This window comes from Punctularia strigosozonata (assembly GCF_000264995.1).
Source record: "Punctularia strigosozonata HHB-11173 SS5 unplaced genomic scaffold PUNSTscaffold_12, whole genome shotgun sequence".
NCBI classification, from domain to species: Eukaryota; Fungi; Basidiomycota; class Agaricomycetes; order Corticiales; family Punctulariaceae; genus Punctularia; species Punctularia strigosozonata.
This window is the reverse complement of record NW_006767444.1, coordinates 833,252-846,498: the sequence shown is the minus strand read 5'-3', so window position 1 is coordinate 846,498 and position 13,247 is coordinate 833,252. Positions and strand designations below refer to the sequence as shown.

The window sequence follows — 13,247 nt, the reverse complement described above, 5'->3', positions numbered from 1 at the left end:
TTCGTGACCATCCATGTATATTCCTTTCTTCATCCGTGTGTGGCACCAACTGAGCTTCACAAGCCATTGACGTGTCGTCCGCAACGATAGGGGCTTTGACACTGTAATCAGAAGATTAGGCAGTATCTCATTGTTGATCACAACTTGAAACTGTTTTGGAGTCACCTCGCCTGAAGCCAGAGCCGATAGCCAATGCCGGCATGCTGCCTGAACCCGCTCATCATTGAGCAGCGACTGACCACGGTCACCATCTCTGCGCTCTTCCGGAAGTTGCTCGTACAACTGATAATAGCACGGATCTGCCTTGCGGAGTGCACACCCTCCTTGTCGGACCACGCCAACACGATATGCCTGCTCGCATCCATCCGTTCATAACCCCTCTTCCTCAACGTTGCAAAATTGCGAAGGAGGACGAGCTGGTTGATACAGGTGAGTGTGGAGCCATTTTTTGTGTCCTTTTTCAAGTCGGTGTCGATCTGTTTTCGGAGTTTGTCCCAAGTCCGGATGTCACTGACAGGCTTTCTTGTTTCGACAGCACCTCCCGCAATCCTCATTTCATCCTCCCATTCAAGATCTTCTTCAGCCTCCTCCACACTCACTCCTGGCTTGGAGCCTCCATCATCAACATCCCCATTCTCATTTGAGTTCTCTGCCTCACTCGAAGCACTCTCTGAATCCAAGACCACTGCAGTGGAGACTGAGGGACTGCGGATACTGTGATGAGAAGAGAAGGACAATTTATTTTCGCATTTTTCATTTCTAAAATATGGACTTATCATTTTCCCTTTCCCACCTTTCCTTTTCCAAAGTCACGTGACCTTCAGTGGCAGCAGTACAGCATCACTGACAATGCCTTGCACTGCCTTGCACTGCCTTGCACTGCCCTGCACAGCCACCAGAGGTTTATTCCGCTTACTCATGAACAATGACTCGTTATTCCTTCTAACTCCTTGATTCATAATCCTGACCCACCTAAGTGGGTCAGTCTTACTCATCCTTGTGCCCTGCATGTGATTCTCTTGTACTATTCTTAGATGATGGATTGGTGTATATAAGACCCCTATAACTCGTCCTAAGTCCCCATCTCGACCTCTTGTGTCTTGGGGACTTAGGTGAGTAACCATCTCTGTACTAGATACTATGCTAACTTGTGTCTTGGGGACTTAGTGTTTGACCTTGAGTCCATTAGGTGTCCATTGCGTCGCGGTCGACCTCGTGTCCAGTGACCTTGAGTCGAGCTCAGCTCCTCTTTATCTGTGTATACTCTTGCCTATAGTAAGTGCCGACGACACTGCCTTTCCCTCCAACTCTACCCAGTTGCTTGGACATTCCAACTGTCTAAGTGATTGGTAACCCCAACGGGCGTTCCCCTGCGCGTTGCTCGTCACAGATACAGGGGACAAGTGGTGCCGGCTCTGGAGCCTCTCTCAAGATGCGCGTGAAGAATCCCATCTCGGAAATGTCCTTCTGCCCCTTCAGACGAGCACAGTGCCAGCACTGAGTCCGTGCTGACTGATCTGCAAGAACAGGGCCTGTAATATATCGTGAAGGACGTGCTGTTGATGGAGGTCAGTGCCGTTGAATGTTCACAGGATCTCCACTAAGACTCACGCTTCCGCTTTGCCTTGATAGCCCGTTCTTTTAGTGGGAGCCATTCTTCGTCATCCCTCACTGGGTCTCCCAATTCTTTGGCCATCTCTGCCATCATCTCCAATGATTGTGACAGATCAACACCCATGAACATCTCTAACTGGGTCTCACTGATTTCACCCTCTCCATCCAAAACACACGGTTTCAGCACGAAGCCCTCCTCCTGTGGTCTCCAAGTCCAGCCCATAGTCATCGTCCACATTGAAAAGCTCTGATGGTTCCTCATTTGGAGAGTCTATTTCTGTTCTAGATGGACTTTCAGAAGTGTTCTGATTGTTTAGACCCGAGATATTCTGTCGGCGAGGCTTTTTGCGCGGGCATCCACCCTTCTTTCCAGGCATGTCAGAGGTGAAAGAGCATCACATGACCCATCTTTTGATTTTTTTCCTGGCTCACCCAACCTGCTGAGCATACGAAGATACTCATATTCTGCACAACGGAGGCAAAATTCGTTGTTTGGGCTTTTTTTTTGTAATTTTTGGGCCAAATTTAGGGGGTGGCCAAATTTTCGGGCATGATCAACCTTACTATGAGATTTTTTGACAATCGGCTCGTGCAAATCCTTTCCTCCCATGCTGTACATACTCCTTAGCACATCAGGCACTCATCCTGCGTGTTTTACGGAGCAAGAAAACTCGTTCATTTTTCTTGTTGACTTTGGGTGTCCTCGACTGTACTGGTGAGTGACAGACATAGCACAAAAGCTGAAATCAAGGCTCACGTTGGCTCCTATAATCCATTGTATCATATCTGACTGCACCATCTGCAAGACCTGCTGAGGTAAGTCGGTAGCTACAATCTATTCAATTCAATGAGAAGAAATGAATATATTCTGCGTGCATTCCAAGTACATGTGACCTGTAACAGAAGCCCGTTGTGAATGGACAATAGAGACCAGCTTTGAACCACTTCCCACCAGTACAGGGCCGTTGAATTAAGGCGATCTGTACCACTCTGCTCAACCAGCTAGCTAGCTATATACTCTGTGCTGCAGGTTAGAGACTCAAACTCCTGTATCTTAGCTCTCATGAACTATACATGTTATTTCCCATGCCCTGCGCCCTGCGCTGCAAGCACAGTGTCATGCATACAACTTGTGCATGCTCAGCGACAGTGATGCCTTCCTGTCCAGATTGTGGTACCAGCTATCCCAGACTCCAAACTGGTTCTCTGTGCAGCATATGTACTACTCTGGCATCGAAACCCCACAGCTCTACTGAACAAGAGGCACTTATTGTGAGGACGCTGCACCCTTCACAGAGAGAACTCGAAATGACCCTTCTACTCAGAAGATGCCATGTTGCCCAACATGTAGCCTTTCCTATAGGAACTTCAAGGGTCCAATATGTGGTGACTGTGTGCTGTTCTAATTGGACAACAGGAATGCTGTACCTGAAGTATGTTATCTATGTTATCTACTCATACTCCACTCACATAACTCACTATATTGTTGCATCAGCTGGTACATGTACCAGGACCTCTAGCTCAAGTTCAGCCTGATGCCACTGCCCTTCAAGCAGAGGGCATCATGGCTTGTGCACAGTCATTCAAGTCCACCGCAACCTCATCACACATTCACGCCTTCTCAAATGCAAATGTATCCTCATCTGGACAGACTCAGAACAACTCACTCAAAAAGGCATCCATAGCACAAAGAATGGCATCACCAATATTGTTATGGAGCAACGGGCTGTTTCTAGAAAGATTGCAAATGAGTCAAGTAAGGCAAAGGTCAGCGTAAATATCTATCACACTAAAGGAATAAAGGCGAAGAAGGTATTGCTCCACTAAAATCACACATTGATATACACTGAGCCTATTTCTAGCACTGGATAATGTTTGAGAGGATATTTCCTGGGTCCATGTCTATTATCAAAGCTGTGAAGACGTGCTTGGACTTCTGTCAGCAATCCCACCAAGCCAAGGAGCCAAATGCTTTACCTCTGACCTTGTGAGTCATAACAGCTCTGTACTACTCTGCTAAACATTTTTGCTTCATGCAAGCTGCTCAAATCATGATTAAGACGGGTCACAATAAGGCTTGTGCACTGCCACTTGCATTCCTGGAAGATAAGACTGTCAGCTCTTTCTACCAAGTATGCTTGGCCAATGGCTGGATCAAGCCAGCTAAGGATGATTCTGTGATATCATTCTGTATGTGCTTCAAGGAGGATGAACTGTTTTGGGTCCCCTCTCTAACATATATACCAGACCCCTGATGATGATGACAACACCCCACTGAGCTCATCAAAGCCTTCATTCAAGCCCTCCCATTGCTCTACTGCTCCCAAATCTTCGAAGAAGAAATCTGTTGCACCTGTATCTAAACCGATGACTTTGACATCCATGTTTGCACTGCCACCTTCTGCACCGCCACCTCCTCCACCACTGCAGCAATTGCTTCCTCCTGAGTAAGATTCAGCAATCAGTAGCACTTAGATTAGGCTTATCATATAATGACAGGGTCACCATCAAACATGAAGAAGCTACCATCGATCTCACCAGCCCCTCTCCATCACCTCCTTCTTCTGCAGAATTATCAACACAAGCTTCACTATCTGCACCACTTCATATAGCCCAACAACGTCTTGCTCGCAAGAGATTGTTATCTATTGCAATATCTCCTCCAAGCTCGCCAGAGAAGACCTTGAAAAGACTCAGCGCTTATATACCTCCACACACCATGACCAAACCAGTCCAACCTGTCATTGCTACTCCATTCGTCCGAAATCCACCTCTAATAAGGTTGACTTTTCATACTATAAGGGCTGAGAGGCTTCATTCCCTTACTTTTGCATGGTAAATCTCAGCTGATCTGTCAGTGATCGAAGTTGCGACCAATTGGCATTCCTGGGTGGGACAGCCGAAGGACGCAGGAGTATTCTCATCCAGATATCTTGGCCAAGGATCATCCAAAAATGCAACATATGTGAGTTAATTCCCTCATTTACATAATTTTCCACTGATGTTATGATAGGCGCGCATCCGTTCACGAGAGTACACCTTGTTGCAGATAATCAAGACAGATTGGATTAATGATGATGAAAATCTACGTACACTTCATGCCGAGTATGAGCTTCTTGCTGAAGGGCAGTGGTTTGTGAACCATTTCATTGAGCTTGCTGATAGCAAGCAGGTGAAACATCCTGGTCAGATAATGCACATTAATCATGCCTATTAGTTACTGACATGTCTGGCTAGTGTTTTGCTTTAATTTTGAGGGTGCTATCTTAGGCACTTGCTCAGATGCAAGCAAATACAGCTGTGTACTCCCATATCCCTCTTTCTTGGTGGTTCCTTTGCTTCCTTGCTCAAGTGTTGATGCCAAGCCTGTGAAGTTTACCGGAAAGGACAACTTGGGCAATATCTCACATGACATGTATGAGCAACTAGTCCATGCTTTCACTCATTTTTGTGTGGGATTTTCTGACAAGTGGCTATGTTTCTGCGACTTGCAAGGTCAGTTCCTTCTCCACTTTTGTTCATTTCTTTTTCTCATTTATGATGCTACCATAGGAATCAAGGATAATACTGGAACTCTCATACTCATCAATCCTCAGGTACATACTTGTTATGCGAAGGAATCATGAGGTGGCCACTTCTGGGACAAAGGGCCAGACTTTATCCAGCATTTCCTCAGTCAACATAGGGAGCACTGCTCGTCCAATATCTACTGCTCGCAACTTGAGCTTGGCAAGACAGCATGGCAGCTGTGCTCCAATACCGAGGGAAAGGCAAAGGCAAAGGCAAAGGCAAATGACGGCGGGGGCGGAATTAAACCTTGGGATTTGTAGTTTCATCATCATAGATCAGTAATCCTTTGGTAGCGGTAGCTTTTTCCCACTGGGTTTTGATGCACCCGCACCATTGGATTTATTTATTGTCTATTCTAATCACCTTCACTAGGGTGCACACAGGAGGCTTAGCGGAAAAAACACAGTTGCACGCAACCAGCATGCGCAGTTGCTGACAACCCAAGTACTGGCTGAGACATAGTCCAGCAGCCGTGTGCACTGGGTGTAATATCTGGCTTGAGGATGGGGCTGGAAGGTGTGTAGCTGTGCATGGTACACGTGTTGACTAATTATCATGTGACCTAGGTGTGCAGTTGCACCACATCCATTTCACAAATCTCCATCTGTGGACCAGCCTCCATAAATATGTCAGTATATAATCATAATCCAACAGGAAACAACCAGCATGTCCCTTGCCGTGAGTAATTGTCAGGGACGGAACTGCGGGGCAAAAATATCGGAAATGCGGAGGTCTGATGCGCGGGAAAAGCGGAGATGAACGATACCGAAGCTGAACGGGTCTGGGACGAGTGGACCTAAGTCCAATAAGCAAGGGCGTACTGCCCAGACCACAACACAGAGTTGGGTGGATGCGATTCAGAGACAATATCGAGAAGAGTGGTGTGCTGACGTCGGAGCAAAGTCGGAGCAACGTCGAAGCAAAGTCGGAGCAAAGCGGGGCAGAGGCGGACTTGACCCGAAGGGTCGCTACACACGCAAGGTCCGCTTAGGAGCAAAGGGGAAAGCCTAGTCGATATTGGAACTGAGCAATATCGTACAGACAAGCTGGTATAAGTACTAAGCAGAACAATGGAAAAGTCGGAGATGAATCTATCATCAGTAAGACAAAGGGAACAGGGAAGAAGATCTAAAGTACATGTGGAACACAAAGGGAATCAGTGCCAAGGAAACCGAGCACAAGGAAGAAGAATACAGTGTGAGAATGAGCAAGGACGAACAAAGGGAACATGGGGAGTCAAAGATACGAAAAGTCCGCCGGAGATCCGTCGGAGGACTGCGGGAAAATGAGCGGCGAAGAGCAGAGGAGCCGTCGGAGGACAGTCGGGGATAGTAGGCAATGGTCGGCGATGATTGACCCGTGACAGTAATGCATTCTTCATCTATGGTACAGTTTATCACAAAATATGTGCAGTGCCTGCCTCCAATGCTGTGCTCTCTTCTGCATTGAAGGCCTATCATTGCGAGGGACTTACCAACAACAATCACATCAGTGAAAGACTCTTGGCCGACCATGGGATTGTGATGAAGTAAGTTCATTATTGCCAAACGGCCTCACCCATGCCCGATCATGCTGATTAAGTCCTGATTATGGCTGTCATAGAGCTACTACTGTCAAGAGGCATCGGAATGAGCTAGGACTGAAAGGCAGCAGGGCCACTATAAAGACCATGTCAGATTTTCAAGTGAACCAGCTAGTTGCCAACGAGCTTGACAAGGACCCATCTAGCCATGCAGGACCTGCAACAATCAAGGCACGTTTGTCTTACAACGAAGCTATTCATATCCCGTGGTTAGTTAGTTCAGTTGACTCTCCCCCAGGTTAGCACTCATGGCACTATCTACAGTGATCACATAAAAGCATCTATGTATCAACTTGCACCAGAAGGCTTCACGCACAGAGACCTGAACTCGAAGATGATACCTTGTGTACCCATAGTGCCTTTGGGAATCAACGAGCGTTGGTCTTGGGACAGACATGATAAACTGAACAAAATAGGTTTCCAGTCTACGCTGTCGTCGACTTTGCAACAGGAAAGTGGCTTGATGCTTGGGTTGTTCCTAGTAATAGAATGGGAAATACAATTGGCTACCTATTTCTCTGCTGTGTTGAACACTACAAAGGTCCATGTGTCCATAAACTGCTTTCTCACTGGTACAGGTTTTCCCTTACAGAATACTACAGATTGTGGATCTGAGACTACCATAATGTATGGTCTGGTCAACGCACTTCGGTGAGTGTGATAGTAGCACTTATGACACTTTACTAAACTGCACAGGGAGATTTTCTTTCCAGAGATCGTCAACGACCTACTTCCTGCTCATGTATTCCTTCGAAGCATACATAACATCGTCATTGAGCGCTCATGGCTTTGGCTCCTGATGGACTTTGGCAACAACATAGTCATCTGGTTCCAAGATGGAGAGACTAGTGGACGGTACAATCCAAACAACATGGGTCATAAGTGTGTACTCTACTCACTCTACCACAGTAATACTGATACCACTGTTCTTATCAGTGAGCTTAGCGCCTGGCTATGGTCCAAGTTCATCAAAGCTGAACTGGCCAAACACATAGCTATATGCAATGGCATGTGAATGTGCAAAAACAGGAAGAAGCCGGGTTCCTCCAGAATGTCACGCAACAAAACCTATTCCTTGCCTTCAAAAGTGGCACTGATATGTTGCTGAGACTTAACACAGAGCAGTTGATGATTGTAAGGCAGCTGAAGGACACCTTGGGCTCTGAGGAGGAGCTACTTGCATTTGTCACCCCTCAGTTTGAAGACCATGCTCAAGCTGCTTACGGCCTTTATGCTTGCGCCTACAAGTGTCTTTTCGGTGTGGACACCGTGGAGTACCTTGGCTATATCCTCTCTCCGTCTGGTCTCACTATGGACAAGGAGAAGGTCCGCGCAATTCGCGAATGGTCAGAACCCTGCAAGGTCAAAGACGTCCAATCCTTCCTCGGCTTCGCCAATTTCTACCGCCAATTCATCTATAATTACTCCGACATCGTCGTTCCGCTTACGCGTCTCACTCGCAAGGATACACCTTTCCTCTTCTCCGACAAATGCCGACATGCCTTTAACCGCCTGAAGGAGGCCTTTACCTCCGCTCCGATTCTTACTCACTGGGAACCTGACCGACAACTCATCGTCGAGACCGACGCCTCTGACTACGCCATCGCCGGTATTCTCTCCATTGTCTGCGCTGATGACGAAGTCTGACCGGTCGCTTTTCACTCCTGTACATTAAACACGTCGGAGCTGAACTACGACACACATGACAAGGAGCTCTTGGCAATTTTTGAGTCTTTCCGCACCTGGCAACACTATCTCGAAGGCTCAGGAACGCCCATCGATGTGATTACCAACCATAAGAACCTGGAGCACTTTGCTACGACTAAACTCTTGACCCGCCGGCAAGCCCGCTGGTCAGAGTTCCTCTCTGCTTTTAATCTTGTCATTCGTTTCCGACCGGGCCGACTCAGCAAGAAGCCCGACTCCCTTACTAGACGCTGGGACGTCTACCCAAAAGAGGGGGATAGTGGCTACGCTCATGTCAACCACACAACTACCGTCCCATCTTCATCTCCAAACAACTCTCTGCTTCTCTCCGCACGACGTATCTACTCACTCCATCTCTCCGTGCATCGGAGCTGATGGACATGCAGTCTCTACACGACGACATCCGCGCAGCCATCTCGACTGACCCGACCACTAAGGAGCATGCCAATCCCGCTCCTGACTCTCGCTGGTCTTGGTCCAACGGATTCTTACTTCTAGATGGCCGCATATACGTCCCAGACGTGAACGATCTCCGACTACGTGTACTCCGCTATAAGCACGATCATCCGACCTCCAGTCATTTTGGACAGAACAAGACACTCGAGCTCGTCTGACGCGAGTACATATGGCCCAACATTCGCACCTTCGTCAAGGATTTCTGCGCCTCTTGCGTGACTTGCAAGCGGGGCAAATCGGTGCGACACAAGCTGTATGGTCTCCTCCGACAGCTTCCGATTCCCGAATGACCCTGGTCTGCCATCTCGATGGACTTCATTGAGCAGCTACCCTCCTCCGACAGATGTACCGCCATTTTGGTGGTCGTTGACCGCCTCTCCAAGCAAGCGATCTTTATTCCGACCACCGATACCATTACCTCCGCCGAACTCGCCAAGCTGTTCGTTATCCACGTCTTTTCAAAACACGGAGTACCTCAACACGTCACCTCCGACCGAGGTTCGGAATTCGTCTCGCACTTCTTCCGCTCTTTAGGACAGGTACTGGACATGCGACTTCACTTCACCTCCGGATATCACCCTGAAGGCGACAGACAGACGGAATGCATCAATCAGACTCTGGAGCAGTATCTCCAAATGTACTGCAATTACCAGCAGGACAACTGGGCCGAACTCTTACCCCTCGCTGAGTTTGCCTATAATAATGCTCCAAACGAGTCTACCGGCGTCTCTCCGTTCTTTGCTAACAAGGGTTACCATCCTTCCATCACAGTCCATCCTGAGCGCGACGTCACCTCCAAACGAGCCCGACAATATGCAGTCGACCTCAACGACCTCCACCGCAAACTCCGCTCTCGTCTTGCGGAGGCGCAACGTCGGTATCAAGGTCCCGCCGACAAGCGCCGACTACCAGTTCCGGACTTCAAAGTCGGAGCTCAAGCATTTGTGAAAGCTCAGTTCTTCCGCACTAGACGTCCCTCGAAAAAGCTGTCTGACAAGTACCTTGGCCCTTTTGATATTATATCTCAGGCTGGCCCCTCCTCATTTGTCCTCCGACTTCCCGACTCTATGTGATCTGTACACCCGGTTTTCCACGTCTCTCAGCTCGAGCCCGCTCATCCGAATACCATTCCGAACCGCGTACAATCTCCGCCACCGCCGATCGAAATTGACGGAGAACTCGAGTACGAGATCGCCAAAATCTTAGACTCAAAGCTGGACAAGCGCTACCGACGATGTCCGCTGTTCTATGAGGTTCGCTGGCTTGGATACGAAGGCACTTCCGACGAGAAATCGTGGATCCAAGCGTCGGAGCTGACTCACGCTCCTGATCTCGTTGCGGCCTTCCATGCTCGCTACCCCAACAAACCAGGACCAGAGTATTGATTGCATATACACCCTGCCTTTTTTGGCGTGGGGCTTACCGGGTGCTGGGCTCGCCTACAGGACGCTCGTATAACTATGCTATGCTACATCCTCTACTCCTCCGACTCTTCCCCTTCTTCTTCGCCTTTGGCCTCGCCCTCCTCCAACTCCGATCCGCCCTGCCTCGACGATCCCTCCACGAACTCCGCCACCCGACTCGTCAGGGCCTCCACCTGCCGCCGTAGGCTGGCCAGCTCGTCCTTGTCATGAACGCTTAGTAATGACACGCAGAATAGAGTAGAACCTTGTAGAAGGCGCTGGAACGTGCCTGAAGGTTCTAGGACTTGTAGTGACTCAGGTTATGACTCGACTGTGACTCATAAGGAACATTGTAGAATAGTATAGAACGTTATGGTAGGTACTGGAAGGTTCTAGTACAGTACTTGTATAGTAGTATATAAGACGCTAGCTGAAGTCGATGGACTTCAGCTCGTCCATCTGTTATACACGCCCTTAGCGCTATAACGATTGACGGTTCGGTTGCGGCCTTTTAGACTTAAGACTAAGACACCGCTACCTACAACAACCCACCACACTCGACCTAGTGCGTCTAGAGTCCGAACTCTCACGCCTAAGTCACACGACACAGCCTAGACTACAACGATAGACTTTACGCCAAGTCTAACAACCACGACGGTTCGGTACCCGCCTAAGGTACCACGATCTAGGGGTTCTTACACTTGGACGAGCTCTTACGCTTGTCTACTCTGTGTCCTTGAAACAAGACGGATCGAGGATTTGAATTTGAGAAGGGAGAGACGATCTTCAGGGAAGAAGGGGGACTACAAGAAGAATACGCGAACCCGAGTTTCACGTGGGTCACCAAGAGGCTCACTGAAAGGCTACGCCCCGGTCTTAGATACGATACCAGAAGAAAACTCTTCTGCATCGAATTTAAAGACTCAACAACAGCCTATCTCGCGATCCGAATCCGGGACAACCAACCAGTCGCAGAATACCAATACGAAAAGGAGAGCGGTTTACTCACCGTCGCTAGAGCAATTAGCGAAGGGTTTGAAAATCAACACGGACGACACGGAACTTTTGGCGTCTCACCTCCTAGGAGAATTGAAGGAAGCCAGTGGATTGAAATCGTCGGATACGATCCCCCGACACCGAATATTACAACCGGGACCATCGATTTTGAAGAAAAGAGCCAACTAAGCCCACTTCCAATATCGATAGTCATCGACCCACCTGAAGAAGAAGAAGACAGACTTGACCGAGAACTTGAAGAGAAATTTGACCAAGAACTTGAAGAGACGATTAAACCCGACAAGAAGACGACACCGAAACCCGACGACGACGAAGAAATGGCCGACAACGAGAAACTAGAGCTCGGCGCTCCACCAGCGTTCAATGGAGACCGATCTAGGTTGGAAGCGTTTACAGCTCACTGCAAAATGGTGATAAAAGCGCAACCCAAGAAATTCGACAGCGACAATAAGAAGATAGCGTATGCCCTTTCGTACATGAAAGAGGGAATCGCAGAACAATGGAAGACTCAGTACATCAAGGATGCAACGACAACCGGCAATCTTAGAGCAAGCCAAACGTTTGATCAGTTCATAACAGAACTCGAGACGGCGTTCAAACCCCTGGATAAAGGAAGAAGAGCAAGAGATATTATCGATCGACTCAGCCAAGGACAAAGCTCCGTCGACGCTTATATCAGCGTGTTCAACTCCCTAGCCAATAATTCAGGGTACGATAACCGCTCATTGATCAAGAAGTTTGAAGACGGCTTGAACAAGGATGTACGAGTCAAGGTCCTAGAATCCAGGATCGACTGCGACGAACTAGAAGAGAAGACGCCAGGTACAGGGCTACCGAAGATTCAAGAACTCGCTGTCGACGCACAACGAATTCTGAAGCTGCTCAAGAACGACAACTCCCAAGGAAGGAAGATATACCCGGACCAAGTACAATCGCAGTTCAGCGACGTACCGAAGACGTACTCAACGGCGACGACATGGCAATCCTACAATTATGGAGAACCAATGGACGTTGACGCGGTTAAGTTCCAACCGCGTTTCCAACGAATGTCGCAAGCTGAGCGCGAAAGGCACATTAAAGAAGGACTGTGCTACAAGTGCCATAAAGCGGGGCATCTATCACGGGAGTGTCCGACAGCAGGGAATTCCGGAAGAGGCCGAGGAGGATGGAAAAGCCGAGGAAGAGGAGGAACGATGCGCGCAAGAATGCAGTTCTCTCAAGAAGGACTCAAGGAAATGCTAGAGGCTATGACCGACGAAGATAAAGGTCAAGCTCTAATGATGATACAGGAGGATTTTGGAACCGGTCTTTGAGGGCAGCCGCTCAAAGACCGGAAGGACGTTTTGCCTCGAGGAACCGATATGATGTACTAGCGGACGAGACAATGGAAGTTGGGATGATTCACCGGTTGAATGCTCCCTCCATTGAGATAAAAGGAACCGTCCAACGAGGCACGAAAAGGGCTGCTGCGAACGTTTTGATAGACTCCGGTGCGACGGGTCTAGTCATCAATCAGCAATTTGTGTTGAAAAACGCAATATGGTTTGATCGCGTTGATAAACCATTCAAGATGCAAGGATTTAACGAAGCGACGTATGTCTGCAAATACAAGACGGACCTCATCCTGGAAATAGATGACGGTCAAGGCAACATACACAAGGAGAAGAACAGATTCTACGTCGGGGATATCGGGAATACCGACGTAGTCTTAGGAACGGACTGGCTGATTGAACACAACCCCGAAATCGATTGGAAACGGTACACCATCAAGATGACGAGGTGTCCAGAAGAATGCCGCACGAAACCGCCCATTACCATCCAAGCAAACCATGATCTCATACAAGACATCAAGGGAGCTTTGACAAAGGTACGACGGTTAAGAACCGACAAAGAAGTCA

General features: G+C 48.4%; 4 protein-coding genes across 4 annotated transcripts; all 4 read left to right on the top strand.

Moving 5' to 3' along the window:
* Positions 1-3,647: 3,647 nt before the first annotated feature.
* PUNSTDRAFT_46700 (uncharacterized protein) lies at positions 3,648-5,444 on the top strand (the record flags this gene model as incomplete). Its single annotated transcript, XM_007387011.1, has 6 exons — positions 3,648-3,804; positions 4,461-4,579; positions 4,628-4,799; positions 4,852-5,109; positions 5,167-5,210; positions 5,361-5,444. The coding sequence occupies 6 exons, from the start codon at positions 3,648-3,650 to the stop codon at positions 5,442-5,444; spliced, it is 834 nt and encodes a 277-aa protein (XP_007387073.1).
* A 406-nt stretch (positions 5,445-5,850) lies between these two features.
* On the top strand, positions 5,851-7,781 carry PUNSTDRAFT_46699 (uncharacterized protein; the record flags this gene model as incomplete). Its single annotated transcript, XM_007387010.1, has 7 exons — positions 5,851-5,862; positions 6,636-6,712; positions 6,787-6,975; positions 7,031-7,307; positions 7,359-7,417; positions 7,463-7,648; positions 7,703-7,781. The coding sequence occupies 7 exons, from the start codon at positions 5,851-5,853 to the stop codon at positions 7,779-7,781; spliced, it is 879 nt and encodes a 292-aa protein (XP_007387072.1).
* Positions 7,782-8,011: 230 nt separating this feature from the next.
* Positions 8,012-8,371, top strand: PUNSTDRAFT_20516 (DNA/RNA polymerase; the record flags this gene model as incomplete). The annotated part of the gene is made up of 1 exon (XM_007387009.1): positions 8,012-8,371. A coding segment is annotated over one exon (360 nt), but the record flags the coding sequence as incomplete, so codon positions are not given.
* A 3,295-nt stretch (positions 8,372-11,666) lies between these two features.
* PUNSTDRAFT_21434 (uncharacterized protein) lies at positions 11,667-12,083 on the top strand (the record flags this gene model as incomplete). Its single annotated transcript, XM_007387008.1, has 1 exon — positions 11,667-12,083. A coding segment is annotated over one exon (417 nt), but the record flags the coding sequence as incomplete, so codon positions are not given.
* Between the last annotated feature and the right edge of the window lie 1,164 nt (positions 12,084-13,247).